This window comes from Scyliorhinus torazame, chromosome 9, assembly GCF_047496885.1.
Source record: "Scyliorhinus torazame isolate Kashiwa2021f chromosome 9, sScyTor2.1, whole genome shotgun sequence".
Taxonomy (NCBI): domain Eukaryota; kingdom Metazoa; phylum Chordata; class Chondrichthyes; order Carcharhiniformes; family Scyliorhinidae; genus Scyliorhinus; species Scyliorhinus torazame.
In genome coordinates, this window is record NC_092715.1 from 244,283,651 (window position 1) to 244,308,463 (window position 24,813).

At 47.7% G+C, this 24,813-nt stretch overlaps 1 protein-coding gene across 1 annotated transcript in view; it reads left to right on the plus strand.

Moving 5' to 3' along the window:
- Positions 1-1,482: 1,482 nt before the first annotated feature.
- ermp1 (endoplasmic reticulum metallopeptidase 1) overlaps positions 1,483-24,813 on the plus strand; it is a 57,984-nt gene continuing 34,653 nt past the window's right edge. The window contains exons 1-6 of the mRNA XM_072517225.1: positions 1,483-1,803; positions 5,591-5,889; positions 7,215-7,342; positions 7,447-7,552; positions 22,197-22,343; positions 23,368-23,460. Of these exons, the coding sequence (XP_072373326.1) occupies positions 1,529-1,803; positions 5,591-5,889; positions 7,215-7,342; positions 7,447-7,552; positions 22,197-22,343; positions 23,368-23,460 (1,048 nt within the window). The 5' untranslated portion in view covers positions 1,483-1,528. The remainder of the gene's footprint in view (positions 1,804-5,590; positions 5,890-7,214; positions 7,343-7,446; positions 7,553-22,196; positions 22,344-23,367; positions 23,461-24,813) is intronic.

The following is a 24,813-nucleotide window of genomic DNA, read 5'->3' on the forward strand; positions in this document are numbered from 1 at the left end:
CCTGCAATCCTCCATACGTCCTCGCCTCCTTCCAAATCCTTCCCCTATATGCTATTCCTCCCAGTCTCATTCCTCTCCCATCCCACATTCTTTCTCTTCCCCCTTCCATGCCCCATTCTCCCCTCATCCTATCTCTACATTCAATTTGTTCTGCCACCTGTCTACCTATTCCACCAGCCTGTCTACATCTTCTTGAAGTCTACCACTATCCTCCTCACAGTTCACAAACTTCCAGGCCTTGCATTACCTTCTAATTTTGAAATTGTGCCTTGCACACCCAGGTCTAGGTTGTAAATATAAATCAAGTAAAGCAGTGGTGCCTCTGTATACCACCCCTCCAGTCCGAAGTAAGTAAAGTTTTCGGTAATTCATGTTTTTAATGGGCTTGAATTAAATAATCAAACTGTTGCATAATGAAATTCTAGCCATGCTAAAGACGAATGATGCAAAATGCCTACCTGCACGAATATTTTTCATTTAAGAAACATGATTTTTCTGACCTTTGGGGATTCAAATGATTAATACATAGGAAAGCAATGTAATAGATTTAGAAATGTTATTGCCAACAAATTTTCTTAGCGCTTCTGCATCTCAAATGACATTGGCAACATATTTTCTTATCCTGCACCTCAAATATCACCAACATATTTCCTTAGAGCTCCTTCACCTCAAAAGACATTGACAACACATTTTCCTACAGCTTCTTCACCTCAAATGCCATTATCCTAGAGCTCCTGCACCTCAGTTGATATTGCTAACAAGGCTCTTAGAGCTCCTGCACCTCAGTTGATATCACCAACAAGCTTCTTAGGGTTCCTGCACCTCAGATGACATTGACACCACATTTTCTTATAGCTTGTTCACCTCAGGTGACATTATTTTAAGAGCTCCTGCACCTCAGTTGATATCACCAACAAGGTTCTTAGGGCTTCTGCACCTCCGATGACGTTGACAACGCGTTTTCTTTCCTGCACCTTGTGGTAAACCTCTGTGTTCTGATGTTAGAGGTTGTACGGTAGAACCTGCACTACAGGTTCACCAGTGCCCCTGCATGCGGGTTATAAATATGCGTGGCCTCCGGCTCGCAGCCATTTCGTCAGCTGCTGTGGGAGGCCACACATCTGATACTAATAAAGCCTCAGTTTGAATTCAACTTCGTCTCCAGTCAAATTGATCGTGCCTCACACCTCAAATGATATTGCCAACAAGTTTGCTGAGAACTCCTGCCCCTCAAATGACACTATCTTAGAACCCCTGCACCTCAAATTAAATCACCAACAAATTTACTGAGAGCTCCTGCGGCTCAAAATTTGGCGCCCTTTTATGATGTTTGCATTATGTATGCCTTTGCACTGCCTCATTCCCAGGGCTTTAAGGAAAAATGAACGGTGTGGTTTGCAATCCGAGTGGAGGTGGGTGTGCACTGATTGAACGGTTGCTCCCCGCCCCCAGAAATGCTGCAGCCGGGGGCGGGGCGCCGAGCCCGGAGCCCAGCCTCGAGCCAGCGGTTGCTAGGGCCGGCGTTCCAATGTCGGCGGTCTCTGGGGAGAGTCAGGCGGTGCGGATCCGCGGGGGCCGGGCGGCCGAGCCTCGCGCCGCGGCCCCGTCGCCCCTCAGGAAAGGCCGGGGCGGCCTGGGCGGCGGCGGCGGACGGGCCGCCGGAGCGCTGGCGGAAGCGGCCGCCTTGCTGCTGGTGGCCGCCTACCTGCTGCTGCTCTGGGCTCTGATCCGGCTCTCGCTGCAGCAGCTGCTGGCGGTGGGACCCAGTGACGAGCGGGACGGTTTCGATGCAAAAACGGCAAGGTAATAAATAAATAATACACGCTTGGACCTGACTGCTGATCTTGGTTTGTGTCGAGAAGCGACCAACTGCTCTCCCTCCCATTGAGTGAACCTTCCCTGCGGCTGAGTGCTGGACCAGTCTGCCTCTGCGGGCAGGTTATGATGGAGCGGTGTAAAACACTGCTTAGGCCTCAGCTAGAGTACTGTGTGCAGTTCTGAGCGCCGCACCATAACAAAGGTGTGATTGCACTGGAGAGAGGGTGCAGAGGAGATCCACCAGGATGTTCCCCGGGCTGGAGCGTTTCAGCTCCAGGAGACACACCTGAAGGTGGCAGACCAGGTAAGATTGAGGAAAGGGTGGGTAGGTCAGGTGTTTCATTCGGGGCTGGATGCCAAAAATCGAGGGGTGGCGATCTTGGTGGGAAAGAAGGTGTCGTTCGAGGCGTCGAGCATTGTTGCAGACAATGGCGGTAGGTACGTAACGGTAAGTGGTAAGCTGCAGGGAGAGAGGGTGGTACTGGTCAATGTGTATGCCCCGAACTGGGACGATGCGGGTTTTATGCGGCGCATGTTGGGTCGGATCCCAGATATAGAAGTGGGGGGCCTGATAATGGGGGGAGACTTTAACACGGTGTTGGATCCGGCACTGGATCGCTCTAGGTCTAGGACGGGTAGGAAGCCGGCGGCGGCTAAGGTGCTGAGGGGGTTTATGGACCAGATGGGAGGGGTGGACCCTTGGAGATTTGCAAGGCCGGGGGCTAGGGAATTCTCATTCTTCTCACATGTCCATAAGGCTTACTCCCGGATCGACTTTGTTATTTTGAGTAGGACGCTGATAGCGAGAGTAGAGGATACTGAGTACTCGGCGATACCCATTTCGGATCACGCCCCGCATTGGGTGGACTTAGAGCTGGGGAGGTAGAGGGACCAGCGCCCGTTGTGGCGTTTGGAGGTGGGGCTGCTGGCGGACGAGGAGGTGAGTGAGCGGGTCCGAGGAAGCAAGAGAGGTACCTGGAGGCCAACGATAACGGGGAGGTCCGAGTGGGGATGGTATGGGAGGCGCTGAAGGCGGTGGTTAGGGGAGAGCTGATCTCCATTAGGGCCCACAAGAAGAGGAGGGAGCAGAGGGAGAGGCTGGTGGTGGAGATGGTGAGGGTAGACAGGAAGTATGCGGAGGTGCCTGAGGAAGGACTGTTGAGGAAGAGGCGCAGCCTCCAGGCCAACTTCGACCTGGTGACCACCAGGAAGGCGGAGGTGCAGTGGAGGAAGGCCCAGGGGGCGATTTATGAGTATGGGGAAAAGGCTAGCTGGATGCTGGCGCATCAACTCCGGAAGCGGGACGCAGCTAGGGAGATCGGGGGAGTTGAGGACAGGGGAGGGAGTGTGGTACGGAGTGGGGTTGGCATCAATGGGGTCTTCAGGGACTTTTACGAGGAATTGTATCGGTCCGAGCTCCCACTGGAGGAGGGAGGGATGGGCCGCTTTCTGGACCAATTGAGGTTTCCGAAGGTGGAGGAGGTACTGGTGGTGGGATTGGGGGCCCCAATTGGGCTGGAGGAGCTGACCAAAGGGATAGGTAGCATGCAGGCGGGGAAGGCACTGGGGCCGGACGGTTTCCCGGTAGAATTTTGCAAAAAAATATATGGACCTGTTGGGCCCGTTGCGAGTTAGGACCTTTAATGAGGCAAGGGAGCTTTGCCCCCGACGATGTCCCGGGCACTGATCTCCTTGATCCTGAAGCCAGACAAGGATTCCCTGCAGTGTGGGTCTTACAGGCCGATTTCGCTGCTGAACGTAGATGCCAAGGTGCTGGCGAAGGTCTTAGCTACGAGGATTGAGGATTGTGTGCCGCAGGTAATCCACGAAGACCAGATGGGGTTCGTGAAAGGGAGGCAGTTGAACGTGAATGTGCGGAGGCTTCTGAACGTTATCATGATGCCGGCGAGGGAGGGCTGCATGGAAGAGGCTGGAGACGGCGTCTTGTGTGGGTCCGAGTCTGGGGGCGCTGGCAACGGCGCCGCTGCCGCTCCCTCCAAGGAGGTATACCACAAGCCCGGTAGTGGCGGCTGCCCTCAAAATCTGGGGGCAGTGGAGGCGGCACAGGGGGGGCGTTGTGGCCTCGGTATGGACCCCAATACGGGGGAACCACCGGTTTGTCCCAGGGCGAACAGATGGAGGACTTTCGGGGTGGCACAGGGCAGGGATACGAAGGTTGGGAGACCTGTTTGTGGACGGGACGTTCGCGAGCCTGGGTGAGCTGGAGGAGAAGTATGGGCTCCCCCGGGGAACACCTTCAGGTACTTACAGGTAAGGGCGTTTGCCAGGCGGCAGCTGGTGGAATTCCCGAGGCTGCTGCCACGCTCAGTACAGGACAGGGTGTTCTCGCGGGGGGGGGGGGGGGGGGGGGGGGTTGGGAGTGGGGAAGATCTCTGAAACTTACCAGGTGATGCAGGAGGAGGAGGAGGCCTCGGTGGTGGAGGTGAAAGGTAAGTGGGAGGAGGAGTTGGGAGAGGAGATCGAGGAAGGGACGTGGGCAGATGCCCTAGGGAGGATGAACTCTTCCTCTTCGTGCGCGAGGCTCAGCCTCATGCAGTTTAAGGTGCTGCACAGGGCACACATGACCGGGACAAGGATGAGCCGGTTTTTTGGGGGTGAGGACAGGTGTGTTAGGTGTTTAGGGAGTCCAGCAAAGCACACCCATATGTTCTGGGCATGCCAGCGCCGGAGGAATTTTGGACAGGCGTAGCGAGGACGGTGTCGAGGGTGGTAGGATCCAGGGTCAAACCGGGCTGGGAGCTCGCAATATTTGGGGTGGCAGAGGAGCCGGGAGTGCAGGAGGTGAAAGAGGCCGGTATTCTGGCCTTTGCGTCCCTGGTAGCTCGGTGGAGGATTCTTCTTCAGTGGAAGGACGCGAGGCCCCCAAGCGTGGAATCCTGGATCAACGATATTGTGGGGTTTATTAAGTTGGAGAGGGTGAAATTCGCCTTGAGAGGGTTCTTCAGGCGGTGGCAACCGTTCTTAGACTTCCTGGCAGAACGGTGGACATTGGTCAATGGCAGCAGCAACTCGGGGGGGGGGGGGGGGGGGGGGGGGGCGGGGGGTTACTTCATTTATGTTTCATTACACTGGGGGATCTGAGTGGGTGTATATATTTGCTATGTTGGCTCTGTGTTAAGTTGGGGTGTTAATTTATTATTTTTGTACAGGGGGGAGGGGGATATGGAGGGTTGTTTTTTGACTGTTTTGTATTTAACCCTGTTGGGTTCCTTTTTCATTTTGTTATTGATATTCTGTGGAAACCTTAATAAACATTATTTTTTAAAAAAAGAATTGTGAATGATTTGAGAATAACAAAGAAAACCAGTTCAACGGTGGGGGAATGTCTTGTACGATGCAGTGGGCTTGAACCCTTCCTTTTTCATCTGAGCCTTGGGCTGATATTCAGTTAAGACTAGTGGGATATAACATGTTTGAGATCTCCTTCACACTTCTGCTTATGACTCAGTATAAATGGCAATATAAATTGGTAGCCTTGCTCAGAATTATTTTGGAAAATGTAAGATCCAAACCAGAGCATTAAAGAGTGGTTCTCTGAAATTAGAATGTGCTGATGTCTGCGTTCATTTTGGGCATACATTATGGGAATAACTGAAAGCAGAAATATTGAGGTTGGTGGAATTCAATTTAAATGTGCAGTTTAAGATTGCAGTTAAAGACGCGAAACATTGATGTCTATTCTTTCAAAAGATGGTCAAAATAAAACTGTTGCATTTAACAAGGTGACAAAACCTTTATTTATCTTGTTTAGGAAGCACCTCCAGCACATTACTGACTTTGGGCCCAGGCCTGTGGGGAGCCCTGCCAATGAAGTCCTGACTGTGAATTACCTGCTAAAACAGATCCAGAAAATCAAAGAAAATGCAGTAGCAAATAGCATTACAGTGGATATCCAGAGACCAACTGGCTTTTTCACCATTGATTTTCTGGGAGGTTTCTATAGCTACTATGATAATATTACCAATGTTGCCGTGAAGCTAGAACCAAAGAATGGAGCAAAGCATGCAATGCTTGCAAACTGCCATTTTGATTCCGTGGCCAACAGCCCAGGTAAAAGGTTCTTCCTTTTTATCCTTGCCCTTCACCCTGAGGTAATCATGTATTAATCATGTAATGTGTTTCTATATTTGACAATCCAGTTGCAACTGATGTTTTAGGTGTGTACACTATGGCCTAACAGTTTCCCAAGACAATATGTGAGTCAATGATAAATGAGGTGGGCTAAGTTTTTGTGTTTGCCAGCTAATGTGGAAGGTCAGGAATGCTGGGCTGACTATCGCTAAACAAATAAAGTTTTTTCAAATGATGTTGCAATACTCAAATCGCCTTTAATTTAAAATGCAAGATTGTATGAATTAAAGGAGCAAAGTCTCATCTTGTTCTTTTATGGGTATTTAAGGACCAAAGTTCTTTATTCAACTTGGTCAATCCCTTCACACCTCTTTCCCCCCCCCCCCCCAACTGCCTCCATAACCCTGTAAAATTGTTGTTCTCTGGAATCATGCTGGCTCTATATTAAAACTGAGCACATGGGACTGCCTCCCCATGCTGGCATTACTGAAATCACAAGCTTCCTTATCTTGAAAGCAGCATCAGATTACAGTTGTAGTGTGCCAGAAGATTTGAGTGTAGCTGCGAGAGAGAGACCTGGGCATTTGCAGTTGACTATTCCTGAACTACCAGTTACAGATAGATTGCAAGTGATGAGGGTAGTGGAACTGTGGTACTAGGGAATGGGGGCCACAGTGTGAGCAGGTGAAACCAAAGTTGGAACAAATTTGGTGTGGAGGGAAGAATCTCTGGAGGGACCTTGGGATGTTTTTCTACTTGAAGCTGAAAACCGCATGATTTTTTTTCCCCTTGACAACAATCTGGCTTGTGTGTAGTGCTAGATGGTTCCCTGGACAAATTGGCAAAGTTGATGCGATATTACAATCACGAGGAAAACATACTTAATAAAATAGATATGAGTAAGGTAGAAAGTTTAAAAAGTAAGAGACATGATCGATACTTCAGAGGTAATGGGATGCAAACAGCAGATTAGAAAAGAGATGCAATGAGTCCCGTTAGAAATTAATCTCTTAAACCGATTTCTGATCCGGTCACATTATAGTTCTTTTGTAACTATGTAGGCAGTTGTGCAGCATGCATTAGAATGACTTTAAGAGCTGATATAAGTTTACTTTTAGAGCTGTTTGTGTGAGAAGTTTAGTTTGCTTTTAATTTAAGAAGAAATATAGATATTGGCACTCCCGAACTCCTGATACCTGCCAATACAGAGGATGTCTTGATTTTTCACTGACATTTATACTTCTCATCCAAATCATCCAATACACGTTAATTTGTATTTGGCAGAGTTGCTTGTTTTTTGACAGGTGCCAGTGATGATGCAGTCAGTTGTGCAGTCATGCTAGAAGTTCTGAATGCGCTGTCAAATTCATCAATTCCCTTGCAGCATGCGGTCATATTTCTTTTCAATGGAGCGGAAGAGAATATTTTGCAAGTAAGTTCTAAACATTATGTTGAATTGTCAGTGACACAAATATAACGGCATTATCCTTTCTGACCTTTGTTGCACCATCCTGTACTTGTTTTATGTTTTGGCAGGCGAGCCATGGTTTTATTACACAGCACCCTTGGGTTAAACTAATAAGGGCATTTATTAACCTGGAAGCTGCTGGCGTAGGAGGGAAGGAGCTTGTTTTTCAGACAGGTAACCCACTGTTTTGTTAACAGCCGAGGCTATGGTTGTTTTATAATATTTACTGTGTGTATGCTCTGTTTAATTAGACATATCAAGAAGGAAATTATGGACAAGGACAGCATCTCAAAACCTCCTGTTACTGTGTTTTTAAATCCTCATTCATGTAGTCTACTTATCTCTGTTTTAGGTTCCTTTCTATTCCCTGCTTGTACCAACAGTCTATGCTGTTCTGTAAGTGAGCAAAAGACAGCGGATGGTGGCCTGCATTAATTTGTACTGCTGGCTGTTCATGCTTCTCCTCTCTCTCCTCTCCTCCTCTACCTGAGAAGCTGACTAAGGGCAGGAAATTTGAGGCTTTGGGTATGCATTTCGTGACATGTAATGAGCAGATGGTGTCCTGTCCCATCAGTGAGTTGCTGCAAATATAATTTACTACAAACAAAATTCACCTATTTCGGAAATCTAACGTCCGTGGCGTTATTCCAATTTACAGTTTGACTGCAATTATTTTGACCTTCGAAAGGGGGCCTTCGTAAGATTCCATGGGTTTTCAACCAACAAAAAGGGCAGCACGGTAGCCTTGTGGATAGCACAATTGCTTCACAGCTCCAGGGTCCCAGGTTCGATTCTGGCTTGGGTCACTGTCTGTGCTGAGTCTGCACATCCTCCCCGTGTGTGCGTGGGTTTCCTCCGGGTGCTCCGGTTTCCTCCCACAGTCCAAAGATGTGCGGGTTAGGTGGATTGGCCATGATAAATTGCCCTTAGTGTCCAAAATTGCCCTTAGTGTTGGGTGGGGTTACTGGGTTATGGGGATAGGGTGGCGGTGTTGACCTTGGGTAGGGTGCTCGGTGAGCCGGTGCAGACTCGATGGGCTGAATGGCCTCCTTCTGCACTGTAAATTCCATGTAAAGTTTCTGTTTTTGGACTGAGGTGGGAGTTATGATCCTACACCAGACCCCTAAGTTTTTGGTAAGATCCAGTTAGGATCTAGCAATGTTTTTGTTTTAAGTTTACAAAATCTATGATTCAAGACTCTTCCTGAGAGAATAAAGCCGCAAGATGCCATGGGTTTTCAACCAACAAAAATATACTTTACTGTACAAGGTCAGACAGTTAAAACAATTTACAAGATCTACCTTGTATCTCATATCCATTAGAGCATATGTGAATGAATAGACAAACTGTAGCTGAATAGATTATACTCTACAATAAATTCGACCATCACAGATCTAATGGATTTCTTTTAAAAAAAATAAATAATTTTCATTAAAGGTTTTCATAACATATCAATAACAAAATGAGAAAAAAAAAGGAACCCAACAGGGTTAAGTACAAAACACAATCTAGAAAAGCAACCCCCCATAACCCCCCCCCCCCCCCTGTACATAAATAATAAATTAACATTAACACCCCGACTTAACACAACAGGTATATACACCCCCTCCGACCCTTCAGTGTAAATAACAAAAACAATAATAAAGTAAGCCCCCTCCGAGCTGCTGCTGCCATTGACCAATATCTATCGTTCTGCCAGGAAGTCTAAGAACGGTTGCCACCGCCTAAAGAACCCTTGTACCGACCCTCTCAAAGCGAATTTCATCCTTTCCAATTTAATGAACCCTGCCATATCACTGATCCAGGATTCCACGCTTGGGGGCCTCATCTTTCCACTGGAGAAGAATCCTTCGCCGGGCTACCAGGGACGCAAAGGCCAGAATTCCGGCCTCTTTCGCCTCCTGCACTCCCGGCTCCTCTGCAACCCCAAATATTGCGAGCCCCCAGCCCGGTTTGACCCTGGATCCTACCACCCTCGACACCGTCCTTGCTCCACCCTTCCAAAATTCCTCCAGCGCTGGGCATGCCCAGAACATCTGGGTGTGATTTGCTGGGCTCCCTGAGCACCTAACACACCTGTCCTCGCCCCCAAAGAACCGGCTCATCCTTGTCCCAGTCATGTGTGCCCTGTGTAGCATCTTAAACTGTATGAGGCTGAGCCTCGCGCACGATGAGGAAGAGTTCACCCTCCCCAGGGCATCTGCCCACGTCCCTTCCTCAATTTCCTCTCCCAACTCCTCCTCCCACTTACCTTTTACCTCCATTACCGAGGCCTCCTCCTCCTCCTGCATCACCTGGCAAGTTTCCGAGATCTTCCCCACTCCCACCCACCCCCCCGAGAGCACCCTGCCCCGTACTGTGTGTGGCAGTCGCCGCGGGAATTCCACCACCTGCCGTCTGGCAAACGCCCTTACCTGTAAGTACCTGAACGTGTTCCCCGGGGGGAGCCCGTATTTCTCCTCCAGCTCACCCAGGCTCGCGAACTTCCCATCCACAAACAGGTTCCCAACTTTCGTATCCCTGCCCTGTGCCACCCCGTAAACTCTCCACCTGTTCTTCCTGGGGCAAACCGGTGGTTCCCCCGTAATGGGGTCCACGCCGAGGCCCCAACCCCCCCCCCCCCCCCGTGCCGCCTCCACTGCCCCCAAATTTTGAGGGCAGCCCCCACCACCGGGCTCGTGGTATACCTCCTTGAAGGGAGCGGCAGCGTCGCCGTTGCCAGCGCCCCCAGACTCGTACCCACACAAGACGCCGTCTCCAGCCTCTTCCATGCAGCCCCCTCCATCACCCACTTGCGCACCATCGTCGCATTGGCGGCCCAGTAGTGCCCACAGAGGTTCGGCAGCGCCAGTCCCCCCCTATCTCTACTCCACTCCAAGAACACCCATCTCACCCACGGAGTCCCTCACGCCCACACAAACCCCATTATACTCCTGTTAACCCACCTGAAAAAAAGCCTTCGGGATAAATATGGGGAGGCACTGGAACAGAAACAAAATCCTTGGCAGCACTATCAGTTTGATTGACTGCACCCTTCCCGCCCAGGATAGCGGCAACACGTCCCACCTCTTAAACTCCTCCTCCATTTGCTTCACCAGCCTTGTAAAATTAAGCCTATGCAGGGCCCCGCAGCTCCTGGCCACCTGGACCCCCAAATACCTGAAGCTCCTCTCCGCCTTTTTTGGTGGGAGCTCGCCAATCCCCCTCTCCTGGTCCCCTGGATGAACTATAAGCAGCTCGCTTTTCCCCATGTTGAGCTTGTACCCCGAAAAGTCCCCGAATTCCCTAAGAATCCTCATTATCTCCGGCATTCCTCCCACCGGGTCCGCCGCATACAGCAGCAGGTCGTCCGCATAAAGTGACACCCTATGCTCCTCCCAACCCCGCACCAACCCCCTCCAGTTCCTTGACTCCCTCAGTGCCATAGCCAAGGGTTCAATCGCCAGTGCGTAAAGCAGGGGGGACAAGGGACACCCCTGTCTCGTCCCTCGGTGCAACCAAAAGTACTCGGACCTCTTGTTTGTGGCCACACTCGCCATCGGGACCTCGTACAACAGCCTAACCCACCTGACAAACCCCTCCCCAAACCCGAACCTCTTCAGCACCTCCCACAGGTACCCTCACTCTACCCCATCGAAGGCTTTCTCAACGTCCATCGCCACCACTATCTCCGCCTCCCCTCCCACGCCGGCATCATGATAACGTTCAAAAGCCTCCGCACATTCGCGTTCAACTGTCTCCCCTTCACAAACCCCGTCTGGTCTTCATGGATGATCTGCGGCACACAATCCTCAATCCTCGTGGCTAAGACCTTCGCCAGCACCTTGGCATCTACATTTAGCAAGGAAATCGGTCTATAAGACCCACATTGCAGTGGATCCTTGTCCCGCTTCAGGATCAAGGAGATCAGTGCCTGGGACTTCGTCGGGGGCAATGCCCCCCCCCCCCTTACCTCATTAAAGGTCCTGACTAACAGCGGGCCAACAGGTCCATATATCTTTTATAGAATTCGACCGGGAAACCATCTGGCCCCTGTGCCTTCCCCGCCTGCCTGCTTCCTATCCCTTTGATCAGCTCCTCCAGCCCAATCGGGGCCCCCAATCCCGCCACCAGTCCCTCTTCCACCTTTGGAAACCTCAATTGGATCTAATGGATTTCTGAGCAACTCACGCAGACATCAGTAAACACTGAGTCAACTGATTGTTGAAATTGTCTCCCTCACAAGGGATTTCAAGTTTTCCACATTTCTAAGATCAAGCCTCTGAATTCCCTCAAAGCTTCTCCAACTCCGACTTCCTCAATGACTGCATACCTCTTCAGGGTTTCAGTCTCCTCTCCCGAGACTCCGTTCCCCTGGATTTCTGAGTTTGCACTTCAACCTCTACTTGCAAACACAATTCCAGCAGAGGGCAGTAGAGCGGGGCTGCTGATTGGCTGTTGTGGGTGCAATTTGCATACATCTGTTGTGCTCACCCTAACTTGAAGGTGTACCTGAGCAAGATACCCTAGCTGTTCAAGTGAAGACAAGCATCCAGCAGAGGGCAGTAGAGCGGAGCTGCTGATTAGCTGTTGCGGGGGCAATTTGCATACGTCTGTTGTGCTCACCCTAACTTGAAGGTGTACCTGAGCAAGAGACCCTAGCTGTTCAAGTGAAGACAAGCATCCAGTAGAGGGCAGTAGAGCGGAGCTGTTGATTGGCTGTTGCGGGGGCAATTTGCATACGTCTGTTGTGCTCACCCTAACTTGAAGGTGGTTTGTGGAGGAGCTGTTGTCAAGTGACACTTAAACCTGAAACACTTCTTCAGTGTTTCCCTCCCCCCCCCCTTCCTCTAACCAAAAAAAAAAACAACTGCTGTAAAGATCAAGAGGAAGGCTCGAGGGCAGGTAGAAGTTGAACCGAGAAGTCACAGCCTGCAGGTAAGGGATTGGCTGGTGACTGGTAAGTAGGTTTTCTTTTATTTTCCCTCGGGTGTTATCGTGCAGGTGCTGAGTGAGTACTTGCTGAGAACGGGAGTGAATAACAGGTAAACTCTTTCTTTTTCTTTTTCTTTCTAGAGGGGATGGCAGGGAAGGTAGTGCAATGTTCCTCCTGCAGAATGTTTGAGGTGAGGGACGCCGTCAGTGTCCCTGCTGATTTCATCTGTGGGAAGTGCACCCATCTCCAGCTCCTCAGAAACCGCATTAGGGAACTGGAGCTGGAGCTGGATGAACTTCGGATCATTCGGGAGGCAGAGGTGGTCATAGATAGAAGCATCAGGGATGTAGTTACTCCGAAGAATAAAGATAGATGGGTGACGGTGAGAGGGGCTGGGAGGAAGCAGTCAGTACAGGGATCCCCTGTGGTCGTTCCCCTTAGTAACAAATATACCGCTTTGGATACTGTTGGGAGGGACGACTTACCAGGGGTAAGCCATGGGGTACAGGTCTCTGGCACATAGTCTGTCCCTGTTGCTCAGAAGGGAACGGGGGAGAGGAGTAGAGCATTAGTCATTGGCGACTCCATAGTTAGGGGGATAGATAGGAGATTCTGTGGGAACGAGAGAGACTCGTGGTTGGTGTTTTGCCTCCCAGGTGCCAGAGTGCGTGGTGTCTCGGATCGTGTTTTCGGGACCCTTAAGGGGGAGAGGGAGCAGCCCGAAGTCGTGGTCCGCATAGGTACCAACGCCATAGGTAGGAAAAGGGATAGGGATGTAAGGCAGGAATTCAGGGAGCTAGGGTGGAAACTTAGATCTAGGACAAACAGAGTTATTATCTCTGGGTTGTTACCAGTGCCACGAGATAGCGAAACGAGGAATAGGGAGAGAGAGGAGTTGCTACAGGGATGGTTCAGGAGGGAGGGTTTCAGATTTCTGGATAATTGGGGCTCATTCTGGGGTCGGTGGGACCTCTACAAACGGGATGGTCTGCACCTGGACCAGAGGGCTACCAATATCCTGGGGGGGAAATTTGCTAATGCTCTTCGGGAGGGGCTTGGGAACCTGAATTGTAGCTCCAGTATACAGGAGGTTGAGAGTAGTGAGGTCATGAGTAAGGTTTCAAAGTTGCAGGAGTGTACCGGCAGGCAGAAAGGTAGTTTAAAGTGTGTCTTCTTCAATGCCAGGAGCATCCGGAATAAGGTGGGTGAACTTGCGGCATGGGTTGGTACCTGGGACTTCGATGTGGTGGCCATTTCGGAGACATGGACAGAGCAGGGACAGGAATGGTTGTTGCAGTTGCCGGGGTTTAGATATTTCAGTAAGCTCAGGGAAGGTGATAAAAGAGGGGGAGGGGTGGCATTGTTAGTCAAGGACAGTATTACGGTGGCAGAAAGTACGTTTGATGAAGACTCGTCTACTGAGGTAGTATGGGCTGAGGTTAGAAACAGGAAAGGAGAGTTCACCCTGTTAGGGGTTTTCTATAGGCCTCCGAAAAGTTCCAGAGATGTAGAGGAAAGGATTGCAAAAATGATTCTGGATAGGAGCGAAAGCAACAGGGTAGTTGTTATGGGGGACTTTAACTTTCCAAATATTGACTGGAAACGCTATAGTTCGAGTACTTTAGATGGGTCCGTTTTTGTCCAATGTGTGCAGGAGGGTTTCCTGACACAGTATGTAGATAGGCCAACGAGAGGCAAGGCCATATTGGATTTGGTACTGGGTAATGAACCAGGACAGGTGTTAGATTTGGAGGTAGGTGAGCAATTTGGTGATAGTGACCACAATTCGATTACGTTTACTTTAGTGATGGAAAGGGATAAGTATATACCGCAGGGCAAGAGTTATATCTGGGGGAAAGGCAATTATGATGCGATGAGGCAAGACTTAGGATGCATCGGACGGAGAGGAAAACTGCAGGGGATGGGCACAATGGAAATGTGGAGCTTGTTCAAGGAACAACTACTGCGTGTCCTTGATGAGTATGTACTTGTCAGGCAGGGAGGAAGTGGTCGAGCAAGGGAACCGTGGTTTACTAAAGCAGTCGAAACACTTGTCAAGAGGAAGAAGGAGGCTTATGTAAAGATGGGACATGGAGGTTCAATTAGGGCGCTCAAGAGTTACAAGTTAGCTAGGAAGGACCTAAAGAGAGAGCTAAGAAGAGCCAGGAGGGGACATGAGAAGTCTTTGGCAGGTCGGATCAAGGATAACCCTAAAGCTTTCTATAGATATGTCAGGAATAAACGAATGACTAGGGGAAGAGTAGGGCCAGTCAAGGGCAGTAGTGGGAAATTGTAGGAGAGGTGCTAAATGAATATTTTACGTCAGTATTCACACAGGAAAAAGACAATGTTGTCGAGGAGAATACTGAGATTCAGGCTACTAGACTAGAAGGGCTTGAGGTTCGTAAAGAGGAGGTGTTAGCAATTATGGAAAGTATGAAAATAGATAAGTCCTCTGGGCCGGATGGGATTTATCCTAGGATTCTCTGGGAAGCCAGGGAGGAGATTTCTGAGCCTTTGGCTTTGACCTTTAAGTCATCTTTGTCTGCAGGAATAGTGCCAGAAGACTGGAGGATAGCAAATGTTGTCCCCTTGTTCAAGAAGGGGAGTAGAGACAAACCAGGTAACTATAGACCAGCGAGCCTTACTTCTGTTGTGGGCAAAATCTTGGAAAGGTTTATAAGAGATAGGATGTATAATCATCTGGAAAGGAATAATTTGATTTAGAGATAGTCAACACAGTTTTGTGAAGGGTAGGCCGTGCCTCACAAACCTTATTGAGTTCTTTGAGAAGGTGACCAAACAGGTGGATGAGGGTAAAGCAGTTGATGTGGTGTATATGGATTTCATTAAAGCGTTTGGTAAGGTTCCCCACGGTAGGCTACTGCAGAAAATACGGAGGCATGGGTCTCAGGGTGATTTAGCAGTTTGGATCAGATATTGGCTAGCTGGAAGAAGACAAAGGGTGGTGGTTGATGGGAAATGTTCAGACTGGAGTCCAGTTACTAGTGGTATACCACAAGGATCTGTTTTGGGGCCACTGCTGTTTGTCATTTTTATAAATGACCTGGAGGAGGGCGTAGAAGGATAGGTGAGTAAATTTGCAGATGCCACTAAAGTCGGTGGAGTTGTGGACAGTGCGGAAGGATGTTACAAGTTACAGAGGGACATAGATAAGCTGCAGCGCTGGGCTGAGAGGTGGCAAATGGAGTTTAATGCAGAAAAGTGTGAGGTGATTCATTTTGGAAGGAATGACAGGAAGACAGAGTACTGGGCTAATGGTAAGATTCTAGGCAGTGTGGATGAGCAGAGCGATCTCTGTGTCCATGTACATAGATCCCTGAAAGTTGCCACCCAGGTTGAGAGGGTTGTTAAGAAGGCGTGTACGGTGTGTTAGCTTTTATTGGTAGAGGGATTGAGTTTCGGAGCCATGAGGTCATGTTGCAGCTGTACAAAACTCTGGTGCGGCCGCATTTGGAGTATTGCATGCAATTCTGGTCGCCGCATCATAGGAAGGATGTAGAAGCATTGGAAAGGGTGCAGAGGAGATTTACCAGAATGTTGCCTGGTATGGAGGGAAGATCTTATGGGAAAAGACTTATGGACTTGAGGCTGTTTTCGTTAGAGAGAAGAAGGTTAAGAGGTGACTTAATTGAGGCATACATGATGATCAGAGGATTGGATAGGGTGGACAGTGAGAGCCTTTTTCCTCGGATAGTGATGTCTAGCACAAGGGGACATAGCTTTAAATTGAGGGGAGATAGATATAAGACAGATGTCAGAGGTAGGTTCTTTACTCAGAGAGTAGTCAGGACGTGGAATGACCTGCCTGCAACAGTAGTGGACTCGCCAACACTAAAGGCATTCAAATGATCATTGGATAGACATATGGACGATAAGGGAATAGTGTAGATGGGCTTTCGAGTGGTTTCACAGGTCGGCGCAACATCGAGGGCCGAAGGGCCTGTACTGCGCTGTAATGTTCTATGTTTTAATATCTTGTTAGCTTCACTGGGCTGGCTTGCCCCTGGTTTTGATCAATCTCCAATATCCTCAGCTTCATCACTCTATGAATGGCTCCAAGTGCTTCTACCCTTTCCAGTATGGAGCCATTGAATTTCTGCCACCTTCTCGGTTCTCCAGAACTTCTCATGAGCTTTAACTGCACAGAGCCAGCTAACAATAGCACCCTTTTGCTATGTCCCTTTCCACTCCAGCTGAACACTCACTATCCCAGCAAACTTACAGTTAATTGAACCACTAGAACTTTTTTTAAGCTTTGCCCATTTCCATGACGAAGTGGCTTGCCAGGCAGGACGCACTGAGTGCTTTAAAATTAATTGTAGCTTTAAAATTAATTGTAACTCTCACTCCCAAAATAAAATGACTCTCTGGGCTTCATTTCTTTGCACGCAGTGTAGACAGCTTGGGCGGGATTCTCCAAAATGGAGGAGGAGTGTTCGCGCCGTCGTGAACGCCGTTGAGGTTCACGCCGGCGCGAAACGGCCCCTATCCCGACTGATTCAGGGCCCGATAATGGACTAGGAACGGGGCCGCGTCATTTACACGTGCCAGGCCTTGGCGAATACATGACGCGGCCGGCGCCGCAAAACTGGCGCCAACCCGCACATGCGTGGTTGCCGTTCTCTCCGGGTCCGCCTCGCAAGAAGATGTCAGACGGATCTTGCGGGGCTGCGGAAGAAAGGAGGTCCTCCTTCAGAGAGGTCGGCCCGACGATCGGTGGGCACCGATCGCGGGCCAGACCCCATTTGAGGCCCCACCCCCCGGTGCAGGATCCCCCCAGCGTTCCCGCGCTGTTCCCGCCGGCAGTGACCAGGTGTGGATGGCGCCGGGGGTAACCCGCCGTTTTGGGCTGGCCGCTCGGCCAATCCGGGCCAGGGAATAGCAGGGGTGCCGGAGCATCGCCATTTTGGGTGTCTCGGGCGATTCTCCGGCCTGCGCTGCGCGGAACTCGACGGGGCCGTTCTCGCCGCTTGGGAGAATCGCGGGAGGGCGTCGGAATGGCGTCGTGGGAAAATTTGGCGACCCAGGCGATTCTCCCAACCGGCGCGGGAGCGGAGAATCGCGCCTTTAGTCTCTGAATCTCCAGCTAAGTAATGCCACCTGCTGCTTGATGATCTTCCGTTTTTAGCTGTTAATCCCATAGTCAACAGAATGGAACCCTAACTACTTTAGTTGCATTTATCCTATTTTCTACAGTTAATCTTCCCAGAATTAAAATTTACCTCTAAAGTATTGCTATTGTCAGGAAACAGATAATTTTAAGTAATTTCTATTTGTATTTGTGGGTATTGGGTGGGGAGTGGAGGTATAGCTTTGAGTAAATTTCATTTTGTGCTTGTGCAAGAAAGTGTTAAAACTTTAGTTGGCTTAATGTTAGACAAAGTTGCCTGTGTTGTAATTAAAGGGTTTATGATGTGAAAACAGAGTTTATAGTAAGACTAGGTTGGTGCTCAGCAATTGGGGTCCTACACTGAAAAACATAAGCACTTGTGGTTCAGCTGGAACCAGGTACCTGAGAAGAAAGCAGCTCTCACAGAAACTGTCAGCAGAGAGGCAGGACTGTGGAGTAAGGGGCAGAAAGCAAGTTCCAGAAGCTAAAGAAAGGAAAGTCCCAGGAAGAGCAAAGTCAGGAGGACAAAGAATTGGAATCTGACCAAGGTAGTATTTATGGGGATTAGATGAGAAATCCACAGAGGTTGTATTGGGTGGTGTTGCCACTTGGTTTCAGAGTGTGCTGTGTCTGACCATTATTGGCCTGTTGGCTTGCATGGACTGTGTACTTACCGTTAGTATAAGATAATACACTTTGTAATTTGTGTTTTCCTTAAAAAAAAATTGTGTTTATCTGAGATGATAGAGGTGGCATGAAGGAGTAGAGTATTGTAGTCAATCTTTTAAAAATTCCTTTAGTTACAAAGCCAGAGGGTGGACCGGGGCAAGCCCCTAATCCAGCTACTTGTCTGCTGCAAAAAACAATTCAAATTGAATCCAATTCATGGTCCCCACAAGAGAGACATACCAGATCTAGACATTACACCTGACCTCACGCTCATCTTAGCCAAAAGGCCGAGGAGCGATTGTAGTCAAACTTTTAATGTTTAATAAATGTTTTATTCTTTTGTTAAAAGTTAATTGGCAGTCCTGTGACTGTTCACCGTATCTCTAAACCAAAAAAATAAAAGTTACAGTGTATTGAGCCAGGATTCCATTCTGTGACCTGACTGCCCAGGAGTAACAGCTGCTGGGCTTGTAACGCTATGAACCGTGATTTAGGTTTTTTATAACATGGGGCTGTGTGTTGTCCCTCTACGTCTGCCACAGCTAGGCGTCTTTGTGTCACTAACTGAGTTTGTAGGATGTTAACTCCCAATGAGATGTGGGTTGCCGTGTTTGCGTTGTGTTTTCACTAGAGATCCATGTCTTATTTAGGAAGGTTGCTCAGTGCCTGATGCAGGTTGAGTTGTTTTTGCCTCCGATTGTAGGAGGTGGTGGTGGTGGTGCCGAGAGGGGGGATTTGCAAACGAAAGGCAGATACTGTACAAACTTCCAACTGCCTATATGCTTTAAGCTGCTTTTATGTCATCGGGGAACAATGCCGGCGTTGACAGCTCACAATGGCTGGATCTTGAGCAGCTGGCAGCAACTTGAATGCAAAACAGAATTTTCTTTACCCGGTGGCTGAGAAGATTAAAAAATATATATATATATTTGCTGGTGTTTCTTGGTGATTTGCTTTAGGCAGGTTTACCTTTGATTTACAGCAATCTGTGCGACCTGGTGGTGCTTGCGAATATTCATGTATGAAAGCAGCGTCAGGAGGTGTGGCAACTTGGGCTAACTGAGCAAGTATGGTTTTGTTTTTCACGCTGCAGTATGTATTTTTGGCAGGCTTTAGACTTCTCCCAGTACTGGGTGCACACCTGCGATTTAAGGGTGTACTTTATATAAAATAAACAGTTTCTGAGTGCCAAGCAATAATTTTAATGCCCAGTCAGCTCTCTGATGGATGTTGAAAGCCTCGTGTAACTGTAGTAGAAGAACTAATCTCTCGTCCGCTTTACTGAGAACATTGGCTTTGTGCTGCATCCATTTGCTGATTCTGCACTGTGAGAGTGCTTTTCTTTTACAGTTTTTGATGAGCCACATCTTCTGTTGCTGCCAAAGCCGTGTATATGTATGGGTCACCTCTGATCTCGACGACACAAATGCTCTTTTTGCATTGACTTCCTGTGTTCTGCCTTCCATAAAATTTCCATTATCCCACACGTGGTTGCACATGCTCTCTTTGCATTAAGTCAGTGTAGTCTCTCATCCAGTCACGCTAACCTATGGTCTCATGTCCTGGTCACCTTAAATTGACTGTTTTTTGCTTTTGTTTGTAAATCCCTCCGTGACTTCATCCCATTCTGGCTCCAGAACCTGTAGCACCAGCAGCCCCTCCCCCCCACTTCCCCCCGGACTCTGGCGTCTTGTGCACCCCCTTCCCATCTTCATCTCTCAATTGGTAGCCGGACGTTCAGCTTTGTGGGTCATACTTTGTGGAATTCCCTCCCTGAACCCTTCACTGTCATTCTGTTTTTAAAATACAAGTTCCTCAAAACTCATCTCATTGATTACTTGCATGCCTCTGGGATGTTTTATTGACTTGTCAGATTGGGGCCCAAATCTGGATTTCTACAAATACTCTGGCATTGACGTGAAGTGAGATTGCTTTGTTCAGACCCTTGTAGTGTAACTGTTCACATTCCAACATAAAACATTGTCTGCAGACCGGGTTCTATCCAGTTACCCAATTAACTGAGCACATTGGGCAGCTATGATATTGCATGATGTTCTTCAGATGAATGTCGAGCTTGAATTGTACCAGTTGTATAATAATAATAATCTTTATTAGTGTCACAAGTGGGCTTACTGCAGTGAATTTACTGTGAAAATCTCCTAGTTGCCTCACTCCGGCGCCTGCTCGGGTACACTGAGGGAGAATTCAGACCGTCCAAATTACCTAACCGCACGTCTTTTGGGACTTGTCTGAGGAAACCGGAGCACCCGGAGGAAATCCAGACACAGGGAGAACGTGCAGACTCCGCACAGACAGTGACCCAAGCCGGGGATCGAACCTGGGACCCTGGTGTTGTGAAGCAACAGTGCTAACCACTGTGCTACCGTGCCACCCCATAGTGGTGGGCTATGAATTTGCAACTTGAGTTTACAGCAGTGCCAGCGTGAATTTGCTCTTTTTTTTTTGAGAGGAGCCTGCTCGAAATATTAGTATAGTTGAATAGAATGGAAAAATATTAAAAATCCACAAATTGCCTTCAGATGTGTTCATGCACCGATAGAGCAAAGTAGTTACCGAAAAGCTGAAGCCTCCCATCACATCCATCCTCCCACCTTCAAACTTGATGGATTCAGAACTTCCCAGTGTGATACAGCACCAAGAGGCATTGTGGCTCGTTGTTCCCTTCCATAGAGCTATCAAATTGGCCCGTTCCCTTCTTCTTTACCCTGTAATTATTTTCCCTTCAACCATTTATACAATTTCATTTTGAAAGTTACTACTGAATATGATTCCAGATCATCATAACATACATTTTTTTTCTTAAAGGTTTTTACATATCACCTCTAATTCTTTGCTAGTCACTTTAAATATGTGCCCTCTAACCCTTTTCCCACTGGAAATAGTTTCTCCTTACTTATTCCAGCAAAATAATTCATGATTTTGACCACCTCTGCAAATCTCCTCTGAACTCAGGGTCACTGACCTGTTACTTTGGCCACTGACTTTGCCGCATCTGCTGAGTATTTCCAACATTTTCTGTTTTTATCTCCACGTGACCTCTTCTGCTCCAAGTAGAGCAACTCTAGCCCCTTCGCTTAACTGAATGTCGCTGTCACAAGTTAGAACGTAGGAAGGTAAGAAATGGGAGCAGGAGTAGACCGTCCATCCCCTTGAGCCTGCTCTGTTGCTCAATAAGATGGTGGCTGACCTGATTATGGCCTTACTACCACTTTGCTGCTTGCCTGCCCCCCCATAACTCTTGACTCCCTTGTCAATCAAATAAGCTGCCTAACTCAACCCCAAATCTATTCAATGACCCAGTCTTCAATGCTCTTTGGGGAAGAGTTTTCCAAATGCTAATGGCCCTCTTGAGGGAAGAAGTCCCTCCCCATCTCTGTTTTAAATGGGAGACTCTTTATTTTGAAACTGTGCCTGCTAGTTATTGATTTATTGAGAAGAAGCATCTAGCCTGTCGAGCCCCTCACAGTCTTCTGTTTCAATAAGCTCATCTCTCATCTGAGGGTAGAGTAGAGCAGGGTGCTGAGCCAGCAAGAGAGGTGAACACTTGCCAAAGTTTTTGTTCGGAGGCTTCTAAAAAATGTAGTTATTTGTTTATTTCTATTTTTAATTAAGGGGAAATTTAGTGTGGCCAATACACCTATCCTGCACATCTTTGGGTTGTGGGAGTGAGACCCATGCATACACAGGGCGAACGTGCAAACTCCACAGTGACCCGGGGCCGAGACTAAACCTGGGTCCTCAGTGCCATGAGGCAGCAGTGCTAACCACTGTGCCAACCTGTTGCCCCTTTGTTCGGAGGTTAAGAATAAAAAGAACATCTTTTTTTCAATTTCCCTTATATTGACTGCCTGCTCAGTGCTGTGTTTTGAGGTTAGAACTTTGACTTCATGATATAACACTATCAACGACATTCACAACCCTCCACGCCTTACCAAGTAAGGCTGAGCTTTGGATTTAGCAGTGTGAATTAGCTGCCCAGGCCTGAAACACACACTGAAGCAATTCACTCCAGTTCACTAGCTGGAATGAGCGTTCCATTTGCCCGGTGATCTTAAAGTTCTGCTTTTTACCTCCTCAAGGTCCTGAAAATCCCTGGCTGGTTCAGGCGTACATTCGTGCAGCTAAACATCCTTTTGCATCTGTTGTTGGTCAGGAAGTATTTCAGAGTGGCATCATTCCCTCTGACACAGATTTTCGAATCTATCGGGACTATGGCAACATTCCAGGTACTTTATTGATTTAGTTTTAAGTAAATTGATTGCAGGTCACACAAGGTAGTCCTAAATTCCTTTAAGTATTCAATTTCCAGACATCCTTATTTTTCAATGTTTTAAAAAAAACATTTACCTTCAAGGAATCTGTTGGGCGACACTTCACATTAGTGCACTGATGCAGAATGTCAGGAAGTAGAAAGGCACTGGCTTTCCTAATTCCTAATCTGAGCCATTCCAAGTGGAAGTTTTGGCATCTCCTGGAGGGAGAATATTAATTCAGGTGGCTGTGTCTTTGCTGGGGAGGCTGTTGTGCACCTTGTGTTCACCATTCAAAGAAGGCATTGCCAGTTGAATTTGATTGCTCATCCTCTATACACTGAAGATACATGACTTGCAATATTAAGAAAAAACATGGTGTGTGCCATTTTTAACTACTTTCGGTCAAATAAATTGCTCAGAACTGTGGAAAATGGTTCTTTATTGACCAGTTCTTCAAAAGAACACAGGGGTTTAGAACCAAATCAATCTTGGAAGGATATGCTGGAACTTTAATGCATATCGTAATGGAGGGTTACTTCATTCACTTCCTCCCCACTGATGCACTTTGTAAGTAGATGATAATTGAGGTTCTACTGTTCATTTTGTTTTTACTGCTGCTTTCATTCCATCAGATTGCAATGAGTGTTACCTATGCTTGTCTTTCTGGGACGGTCTTAGGGCTTTCATCACTGAAATGAGTATTCGGGTTTTCCCTATTCACCAATGTACATCTGTTCTCATCTACTACTTGAAAACAACTACCTGAACACTTTGAAGTAAATCTGCAAAAGTACCCCCACTGTGCTGTCCACCCAAACTGGATTCCATTAAAAGTTCTAGTAGACAATGCCGGTGCAGATAATTGAGGTTGCACTCTATGGGTTTCTATGTTTTCTGATGGATTTTTTCAATAGATCTATTGTGTATTCTGAGATGATATAACATTTTCTGTCACTAATTTGCTTGGGAACATCTTATGATGTGTATTCTTTTTCAGGAATAGACTTGGCTTTCATTGAAAATGGTTATATTTATCACACAAAGTATGACACGGCAGATCGAATTCCTCTGGACTCCATTAAGAGGGCTGGTCGGTAGACTTTTTTCTCTGTACACATAGCGCTTCTTGTTCTAATAATAATGTGTATGTTTGTTTTGGAACCAAATTCTTAAAAATATGTAAGTCCTATGACTGAAAGCAAATTAATCGAGCCATGAATTTTAATTGATGTGGTTATTATGCCTTTGGGCACTTTTATTATTATTGTGGACTGTTGAATTCAATTAGTTCCTTACAAGTGTAAACATGGATTAGCTTAATTTAGAACCATAGATTTTACATCAGCTCAAGTGCTCATCACCTTTGCCCCGATTCATTGCCCCTTTCAAAAATCAAATATTTATCCTGTTATCTTTTAAAAGCTGTTGTGGATGATTCCGGATCCATGCCTTAATAAGCTGTGTGTAGATTTAAAATTTAAAAAAAGCATAGAATTTACAGTGCAGAAGGAGGCCATTTGGCCCATTGAGTCTGCACCGGCTCTTGGAAAGAGCACCCTACCCAAGGTCCACACCTCCACCCTATCCCCATAACCCAGCAACCCCACCCAACACTAAGGGCAATTTTGGACACTAAGGGCAATTTTAGAATGGCCAATCCACCTAACCTGCTCATCTTTGGACTGTGGGAGGAAACCGGAGCACCTGGAGAAAACCCACGCGCACACGGGGAGGATGTGCAGAGTCCGCACAGACAGTGACCCAAGACAGAATTGAACTTGGAACCCTGGAGCTGTGAAGCAATTGTGCTATCCACAATGCTACCGTGCTGCCCCGTCAGTTCTATTACCCTTTTGGTGATAAATTTATGCTTCTAGTTACCTGTGGAGAATTTGTTTCCTTTCAAATGGTGACCCTTTTTCCATCCTAAACTTTTTTTACTGGCAAATTCTCCCATGGTAGTTTGTTTCTAACTGGGGCCCCTACCAATTTTCCAAGGCTGTAGACTTAAAACCATTTCTGTGAATTGTAAATGGTGCAAAAAAGAACTTAATGTTCACTGATAATTCTCTGTGGAATATATCATTAAATCGTGCAACATCGATTATAGTATTTTCACAATCGTAGCACAGTGGTTAGCATGTTGCTTCACAGTGCCAGGGTCGATTCCTGTTTGGGTCAATGGCTGTGCGGAGTCTGCACATTCTCCCTGTCTGCGTGGGTTTCCTCCTGGTGCTCCGGTTTCCTCCCACAGTCCCGAAAGATGTGCTGTTAGGTGAATTGGTGTACCCGAACAGGTGCCGGAGTGTGGCGACTAGGGGATTTTCACAGTAACTTCATTGCAGTGTTAATGTAAGCCTGCTTATGACAATAATAAAGATTACAAAATAAAGACTATTCTTTTTCATGGCACTAATGCTTTACTTAACAGCAGTAGCGTTTT